Consider the following 10105-nt stretch of genomic DNA (forward strand, 5'->3'; position numbering starts at 1 on the left):
CATATTTCTCTCAATTCAAAAAATATATGTATCAGTCAAATAATAAAAGAAGTACTATTACTTTTCTGGGTTAATGATACATAAGCTAGACTTTGCCATAGGATCCTATTATAATCTCCTACAGTTTGGTTTAAAATGTCAAACATTTTGACTGTTTAAGCAATCCATTAAATTCTTTGCAAAATTACAAAACATTTTATATATGATGTAATTAATATCTACTCCAATTATACACAACACATCATGCTGAAGATGTAGATTTATTTGAAAACATTTAGTCCAATTTCCATGAGTGCAGAATAATTACATCCAATAAACCACAATTGTAGGAGAAACAATGTAATTGTGTTCTCTCACATTCCCACACAGATATAATTTGATATTTAATTAAAAAGTGATAAGTCACAATCACATGGAAATAAAATATTTATCCTGTCAGTAGTAGTAAGAACCTCTTTTGAGTATGTAGGGTCTTCTGGGTTTATTTGCATATAGCTGCCGTTTCAGAATGTAAGGAATTTTTCTCTTTATGACTTCCTCCTTTTCATTTTTTTCATTTCCATTCTCAAGAACATCTTCCTGAATTAACTGCAAGAGAGACAAGACATTAATAAAACTTACAAGCATAAAGTCTTCCATTTCAGAGTATTTTTCTACATCTTATCTCATGTGCTATTCAGAAAGTAAAACATATGTGAATGAGATGTATGAGGTGCAAGGCAATTAAGTGGGTTTTTTTGTTGTTGTTTTTTGTCCAAGAACAGATAGCTATCAAGTGACTGAGAAAAAATGACAAATGATTTTTTTTCTGATTTTCTGTTCAGTGTTCTTCCTAGTTCCTCAAGCTAGCCTTTTTAATATGTAAAGACCACACAGTAATACCTCCAAGTGAAAGAACATATCTAATAGAACTTTGAGTATTTTTCAGGCTTCAATTCATGTTAGACCAAAATGTTATAGAAATATAGTATAAATCACAACAAATAATTTTGAATCTAGTAAACCAAATTTAGAGATCAACAATAATTTATGTTCGATTAAGTTATTTATGACTTGACTTAAAATCCATCCCAAAGATCCATTTCTCAATCATACATAAAATACCCATAGAAAAAAAACACATTTAGTCATAGAAATTAACATATGTAGAAGTTCTAATTAAATAGCAAAGATGTCTTTAGTTGGGATGCTTAATAATTAAAAGCAAGTTCAGATACAAGAACTAAAGCAGTCACTCTGTAGGTAGGATATCACCTCAATATCTCATAAAGTATGTTCCATTCTAAAATTAGTTCCAAAAAGATTTTCTATTAATTCTGCTCTTATTCAAAACTTTCAGCTAGTATAAAATATTTAAGAACTCTTTGTAGAGTTTTGCACATAATTTACATAAAATTTAAAAAATAAACAGTTGAGATAAGAATTGTATTCACATTGGTGAGTGACTTCTAAACTTTGGGGTGCCACCCTAAAGCTGACAGAAAACTAACTTTTTCATTATAATGCATATGCGTTGAATTGTATCACAAGTACCAGTAGTACTTTATTTCAACCCATAACTATTCAATCTTAGAGGATAAAAGAAAGCTACTGTCAAACAATCTCATTTCTTAATTGTTTGTTTCTCCCTGCAAACAGTCTGTAATTACTTATACCATGCTCTGAATATTATCATGTTATTATAAATCACTCAGTAACATTTAAAATAGCAGAAGTTCTTATCTTATGTGTACCTGATTTGTCTGTATAATACTTTATTGAGGTTTTTTCCCATGGATATATAAAATATAATTGACATTTCCCTATGTTAAAGTTAGTGTCCTTCAAGTGCTAATGACTTAAACAATATTTTAAAGACTAAACCATTTAGTTGGAATACAAATTAAGGTATGATTAGTTCAACAAGTAAAACTATAACTTCATAGCTATTCATCTAGAACATCTTTTGTGTGTGAGTTAGGTTAAACACGAGACTGTTTCTGTTTTGCCTTTCCTCCTTTCCCGAGTGCATTTGTGATAGTTATAGAGATTTTTACATTAACAGGGAAGGCACCCTTAGATCCCCAGGGGAGATGTAAGCCTGTAATATAAAACGTTATGCAAATAACTCTTAGAGGTTAATCGGAATAAAAAAATGTTTCTCTTGTTGGGAAAATTTTTAAATTTTATTTCCTTTAAAGCATCTGTCACTCTCCCAAACAAACAGGACATTCCCAAACCAGAAGAGGTGAGTGACCAGTGGAGGATTTATTACAACAGTTTCATGTGGTCCTTCACTGTCATTCTGTATGATTAAACCTGGCTGTCTTGCCTGTGGTAGCTCTGGTTTAGCTGCTACAGATGCTTACAATCCACACATTCAATAAAATAGGAATATATATAGATAGATAGATAGATGAATTAAATATGGATTTATTCATATCTACCTCTATCATTCTGGTTTCATTTGCCTAACATATTCAAATACTAGCAGGACCTTTCTGTGTTTTGTATTTGTTTATAAACACACATGACTTAGTGCTTCTAAGAAACAGTTTGATTTCTCTCAATTTCTTAGGCACTGCTACCACAACCACCACCAAAAATTGCCTAAACAAGCCATTTATTTAAGCATTTGGATCAAAATCGGCCTTAAGGCATAGCTCCCTTTTAAGATTAAAGAAAAAATGATTTTCTCAACTCCAAACATTTGAAGGGCACTGAAGACCTGAGGGAATATTAACCTCAACACATGGCTTATTCTTCTTTAATATTTATGTCTTCCTGTTATGACAATGATCAGAATTTTAAAATGGTACAAATAAGAGATCACTATAATTACATTCATGTTTTGGTTTTGTTTTACCTCCCAGTGTTGATAGGCCCTGCTGTGACAGATACTTCGGATCTGGTAGATCGTCAACATTGCTTCCAAGCTGAAGTCGTCTAAGCCAGTGGGAAACTTCCTTCTTGTAATAAGGGGCTCTCCTGTTTCCTCAGCTTGGCTGTTCAGGTTATTTACAAGACTGCAAACACTCAGCAGAGTCATTCTCCAAGAAGGAACACTTGCCTTACTGATCTGAAACAAAAAAAAAAATAGGCATTGCATTTAAACCTTATATGAATACAAAACAAATTTACATTGTGCTAAGCCATTATATTTTAGGGTTTAGGTGTTACACTACCCTAAGTACACTGTCATTAATTTATTAACTTCATATCACAAAGTTGAATAGAGTCAATACCTCATATTATCTATTACAAAAATAAAGTCAGACATACCATACTCTCATATATGAGCAAAACAAGAAAGAAAAAAGAAATGACAAGTGGTAGAAATATATAAATATATGTGTGTGTGTGACATCACACATGAAAATATTAAATATATCTTTCTCTCTTTCTTTGTATTTTATATTTTTTATACTCACCTGTGGACACATTTTTTTTATTGCTTTCAGAGAGAGTGGGGAGAGCGGAAGGCAGAGAGGGAAACATTGATATGAGAGGGAAGCATCGACTGGTTGCCTCCTGTATGCACCTGGACTGAGGATGGTGACCTAGGGACCCAGATGGGTGATGGAGGTTCAGGGATCAACCCTGAAACCTAGGACCATGCCCTGACAGGGAATCAAACCTTTTGGTTACAGAATGATGCTCCAACCAACTGCGCCACATTGGCCAGGGTGCCATTCTCTCTTAATTACAATTCAATTTGGTGTCTAATGGAGCAGGGACTAAGATGTTACTAGCAGATTTGGACAGTAAGAGTAGTGAGACCACTGCTCTAGTTCACACATTAAGAGTTGTCACAGGCAGCATCACAGCTCACCATATATTTGCAAACTATAATGTTCTCTAGATCTTGTCTGATGCGCCAACAATAATCCATGAGAAAAGATAACACAGGAGAACTTAAGTGTGAAATAATTGGTAAGCATTAATAAACATTTCAAAGGGCATAGGTGAAAGAAAGCACAAATTTTTCCTAAGGGACATAAAATAATTTGAATGACTGCAAGGCCATGATGGGTAGGCTCAGTAACAATAATTTCAGGTGTCAACTCTCTCTGTGTTATCCAAGTGTAATCCAGCTGCAAATCAAACTCTCAATTTGGAAAATTTGGAGGCTGGAATTTAGAAGAGGCAATTTGTCAGAATAATTATAAAGTTAATTTGGAAGTATGAATGTGTGAGCATAACTAAAAAGATTTAGAAAAATAAAGTAATGAAGAACTTTTTTTAACCAGTTATTAAAATGTTTTTTTTTAATTTCAGGAATTAAAGGAGTGAGTTAATGGAGCATAAAACAAAACATAAAACTCAACAGAAGAGAGTATAGTGTTCAGTAGTGGATCCAAATATATATGACAATTTTGCATGTAACAATGTTTGCACTTGAAATCCTTGAGATCGCGGAAATCTGGATGGAGATCTAGTTATAACTCTTCTTGGCATGTTATAGTCTAATAATATCCAGATGGGTTAAATATGAATAAAAATATAATAGTGTATAAATATACAAAATTTATTTTACAAACCTGGAAAGATATTATTAAACAAATATCCAACCAGAATCCATAAACAAGAAGATAATTTAAATACATAAATGGGTAAATTATCTCTCTGGGAAATTAATACCCTGAACTAAAATCAAAGCCAGCTATGGTGTAAAAGCTGACACAATGTGTTAGTACTCTTAACAAAGGTGGAGCTCATCAAAAAAAAAAAACAGTGAATACCCCAATTTAATTTTTTTTTAAATTTAACCTTGGATACTGATGTGAGCAAACACATCACAGAATCACATATGAAGGAAGTGTGCACAATGACGTTCAGCTTGGCTCCCATTAGATCAGACTTTAAAAAATACAAGTACACTCTGGTTCCTGGGGACAGAGACACTTCCTTTCATAAATATTTTTGGGTCTGGGCATAGGTTGGCATACCTTCTTGATGGATGTTTTGGCAATACATATTAAAATTAGAAATGTCCATATCTTTGATTAAGGTTTTTATCCTAAGGGCAGGAAAATCTGTGAGTACAAAGACATTCACTATAATGTTTTCAACAGTTTGAGAATTCTTTCAGCTATGTCCCCTGAGTATGATTATCCAGTCATTACTGGAATTTCTCTGCTATGAAAACTTAGAGGCAACACGCTCCATTGTATGGCCACAACACCTTATATTCTGCCAATTACCGGGACAGTAACACTATTGGTGAATATCACATTAACTAACCTGTGTTATACCTAGGAAGCACAGCCGAGAAAGTACTCTTGACCAAAGGATGTCTAAGTAATGAGAACATTTGCCAAAGTGTTTGAGAACATTTAGTATAAGGTTTAAACTACTTCACTCAGGAAAGGGACAGAGAACCTCTCCTTGACCAAACTGGAGCCAGAGTGCTCTGAGCCTTTGGGTTCTGCCTCGGGTCTGCTTAGTCCAGTTTTAGCACAAATCCTGCCCGAGTCAATATAAAGAAAATTCCTCACCCATGGATTTGATCACCCCAGATATATCTGATAGTTAATCAGATTTCCACCCTCAATATCAGAATTTGGTAGAATCATAGAGGAAAAAATCCTCTTAGCCTTAATGTTTCCTCTTAGTAAATTTTTATCCACTGATCCCACCCTGCTCCTTTGCTATAAATGCCCACTTATCCTTATTGGATTAGGTGTTGGGTCTGATCTCTGCAGAACCCCTGTTGTAGTAGGTCCTCTTGAATAAACTCTTTCTTACTGTCTGTAACAAATGTTATGGATAATTTTTCTTTAACAATAAACAGTCTTAGTAAATCATTTTACACAAATGTTTATAATAGACCTAAACCTATAGATAAGAAATTTAGAATAATGTTTCTTCCTGTTTCTGAGATAAGGAAAACTAGAATATTTGTGGTTCCTACTTACCATTATTTGATTTAACTTTCTAATACTGAATAAAATCCTCATCAAATTTATGTTTCCTCAGTTAAATGAAACCTAATCTATATGACTAATACTACCTGTAATATACTGAACTCAGATGAGTTCAACAAATGGTGAATTTAAGCATTTCATTAAATTCAAAATAACTAAAGGCATCTGTGATGGAACCATGAGGTTTTTACAGTTGAATGCAAAAGGTGAAGGTTGTTAATGAATCCTAGATTCCCATTGTTAGTTCATAAATATTTATTAAATTTGTACTGCATACAATGCATTGATTTTATCATAGAAAATTACATCATCCCAGCAATTTTTGGAAAGCCTGTAGAAATATTGTACCAGGTTCTCTTTCTTAATAAAAGCATACCAAAGCACAAGCAAATGTAATTCTACATGTCTAGTAGACGTTGGTGCTCCTAAAACATGCCATCAAACCTGAGATGGCAAGACCTGAGCTGGAGCACGGCTTCTAGACAGCAGTATGGGACACTGACTCTCTTACCAGGACATCTGTTGGGTCTTCGGCCTTGGCATGCCAGTGTCATAGCAGTGACTGTCTCACCTCAAAATTTACTTTTCTTTGAGAAATATCTTTTGACTGGGAACCTTGTTCTCTAAGTCTACATTTATATGTACACTGAGTAAATATACATAGTGTGGTAGCATGGTAACCAGGTGTGTTCTAACTAAGTTTTATTCCTAGGTACAGGTTAGGGTTTGGGAACCTTGTTTTCAAGACCCCAGGAAAGGAATAATAGGGTCCAGCAGACACTTTTACTTGATTCAATAAAAACAATGAGCAGGTTCAGGTAACACTTCTATTATAGGAAGAATTTAAATCCAGGCATGAATTTAATGTAAATGTCTACGAGATCGTGAACTCCAACTACAGCATTTAAAAATTAGAAAAGAAAAAAAAAAAGAAGGCAAACAATGGCAACTACCCAGTTGGTTAAGAGCAAATAGTTTGTAATCACAGTGGCAGGAATAAATCTCCAGGCTCCCGTTGGCCAGTCTGCAGCTCTTCACTCTCTAGCACACACGATTCATGGGCTGGCGTGAACTTTATTTGTAGTTTAGGAACTCCATTTAGTTTCCCCAATAAAATGAGCAAGGCAAAATATGTTACCTAATCCTCACTTATGAAGGTAGTTGGAGGCCAGTGTGCCTTTCCTCACATACAATTTGATAAGAATGGAAACAGTATTCCTTTAAATACATATACATGTCCTCATAAATAATATGTGACTATTTAATTAAAGTTACAATATACTGATTGATAGTCACTATAATTTTTTTCCCTGTCACATCAACACCTTTAACTCCTTTGAACTTAAGGAAAAGTTGCCCGAAAAAGGAAATGCCTCCCCATGAACTTTTCAGCCTTTATGGGAAGTTATCATTATAGGAAAAGGACACCATGTTTATAATGAGAGTTCCTATGCTTTTCAATCCTTGGTTTAAAAAAAGAAAAAACTTACCTTTGATGTGTACACATCGGTCAATAAATCTGTTTCTAACACTTTCATTTCCTCTTCTGAATCTGAGTAAAATCAAAGCCACATGTTTACTATTTAACCATATTTCATATAATTACATTTTAACCTGCAGATTTTAGATGACTCTAAAAAATAGTCTCAGAAGCATCTTGTCTTTTCTATGTATGTATTCTACTTAAAATGGTATTCAGAAAAAAATTATAGTTTTATTTTAGACTAAGAAGAAGTCAGAATAATGGAAGCACTTCTAAGAAAGTAAACACCTGATTATATGCCAAGAGGGCTACTGATGATTTGGAGTTGTTTATTCTATAAATCTCAAAATTAACAAAGTGATTATATGATATAATAGTAATGTCATCAAATATGTTGGTTAATTTTCAGTGGCAATAGTTCACATGTATAGAATATATGCATATTGATATTTAAACAACAACATAATGAAAAGGTGTGTACAGAGATGTTTTAAGACAAGAGAATTGATTTCTGATAATTTTGGAATAAGAAAGACATTCAGACTTAACTTAAGAGAATATTTTACAAAACACACATTAAAAGTTTTGTTGTTCTACTTTAAACAAGAATTTAGAACTATGTATACTTAGCAATTTTATCATAGCCCATTAAGAAGATTACTTAAGCAAAAATGATGTCCATCATACATGTATAATAGCAATAAACTGGATTTCTGATTTTTTTAAAAGAATATCCTTTCCAGTTTCCACTAATAAATATTCTACAGAGAAAAAAAATTTTTAAATACTATAGTGTAATAAAAAATAAAGTTAAAGAACACTACAATATGAGGACTTAATTCAAACTCACTAACCTAGATGTCCTGAAACAAGGAAGTTAGTTGCTTGCACTTTACACGTTTATTAAAAAGAAGTGTGACACTTGGAGAAACCATTTGTTAAACTGTATCTAGGAACTAAACACACCAGAGATCATTTTGTCCTATTTTTTAGGGGCCCAATCTGTTTTTAACAAGGAGTGACAAATTCCCTTAGCCATTATAAAAAAATGTATACCAAAGTCAACATAAATTTTGGCTTATCAGAGCAAGAAGTTTCAAAACTTAATAATACTTATTAATAACTCAGTTTTTCTCACATGGTATAAGTATACTTCTACATAGTTGTAGACAATTTGGTATTTATATCACAAAAAAATGCAAACTTAGAAGCTCAAGGTCTTTTTAAAGTTCAAAAGAATTAAAAATTTTAATAGCATTTATATCTTCTAAATTCAATTTTATAATTTAACTAAAATCATAGGGAGAGTTTAAATTAAACATTTCAATGTCTTATTTATAAGATAAAAAATTATAAAACAGGTTAAATGATTTTCCTGCACTTATTCTGTTTTTTTATTTTAATATCATCATTTAATTATTTCAAACATTAAATGAAGTTTATTACACTCATTATATTTATTACTCTTCTAAATTTAATTCTCATTTTCAAGATAAATTATTGATGGATATTCAGAAATAGATGGCTGCTCCTTAATTATCTCATGCAAAACACTCCAGGTAAATAATTTTCTTTAAAGAAGAAGGTTAATTTTCCAAATACATTTTGTATCAACTTAAATAGCATGCAAAAAATAACTAACTAATAGGATGCCTCTTATTTCTCACATATAAAGATGACATAAAATGTATTCTTAAAAAGGACTTGGAATGTTTTTGTATCTTTCTAGAAATAAGTTTTTACAAATAATGCTTTCCTCATTTATTCATTAATCATCAACTTTCATATTGCTATCTTAACATACATACAGTTAAAAAATAAATCGGGGAAGGGAGAAGCCATTGCCTCTTCAGAGAATAACTGAAAATGAGGCAAAGCATTCTGAGTGGAATGGAGTTTAACTAAGGGTTTGCACTTGACAGGCACTGCATCTGTACTTCCCATTAGACAGGGACCAGCCTCGTTTAAGTTTTAGGGTTTTTTTTTCTCTACTAATTATATTCTAAAGAGGAATATGAAATGTTTCATTAAAATCCCTTTTATTGCTTTGCTGATTTGAAAACAAAAATGTTTCAGTTCTTATAATCATAAAGACAGAGAAAGAACATATTCAGCTTCTTTTTATTAATAAAGTACAAATCCAGGATAAGGGAGAATCTCTTCTCCCTGGATACATTAACGTAAGTAGCAATACACTACAAAAAAGGAAAAAGGAATCGCTTCAGGGAGTTGTGAAACGCAGCTGAGCTTACCTGAGCACAGACTCCAGGAGCTGAGAGCCAGGAGTACCAGGCATACCAGCTGGATTTTCATTCCTGCCATCATCTCCTTGAGATTCCTAGGGAGCCAAGTTCATAGACGTCAGAAATGGCCTGAAGGGGAGGCTCTCTCTAATGCTTCCTCTTGCCTTCAGCTGATTTTGAAAGAGACTGAAATATGAGTTGCTTTGGCCATTCCTTATATATACACATATGCAGGAGGGTGATGTCATGAGAGTATACAGGGATTATCGTTTCAGGATGTACCCTCCCTCCCTTCATCTCCATCCCTCCCCTCTCCCTCCTCCCCTTTTCCTTTGTCTCCCTCCCATTTCTGAACCTCCACTGAAGGTGACGTCTTCCCTAATTACAGCTACTACTCCAGATTTCTGACACAGAAGGAATCATTCAAAAGCAATTCTATAGAGAACATAGTAGAAAAGAACTTCCAGTACAAT

At 33.2% G+C, this 10105-nt stretch overlaps 1 protein-coding gene across 1 annotated transcript; it reads right to left on the reverse strand.

Moving 5' to 3' along the window:
- Positions 1 to 244: 244 nt before the first annotated feature.
- On the reverse strand, positions 245 to 9818 carry NTS (neurotensin). The gene is made up of 4 exons (XM_024560101.4): positions 9642 to 9818; positions 7397 to 7458; positions 2846 to 3058; positions 245 to 588 (listed from the first exon to the last, which is right to left on the reverse strand). The coding sequence occupies exons 1-4, from the start codon at positions 9712 to 9714 to the stop codon at positions 436 to 438; spliced, it is 501 nt and encodes a 166-aa protein (XP_024415869.2). The 5' UTR covers positions 9715 to 9818; the 3' UTR covers positions 245 to 435.
- Positions 9819 to 10105: the final 287 nt, after the last annotated feature.

The sequence above is a fragment of the Desmodus rotundus genome, chromosome 3 (genome assembly GCF_022682495.2).
Source record: "Desmodus rotundus isolate HL8 chromosome 3, HLdesRot8A.1, whole genome shotgun sequence".
NCBI lineage: Eukaryota > Metazoa > Chordata > Mammalia > Chiroptera > Phyllostomidae > Desmodus > Desmodus rotundus.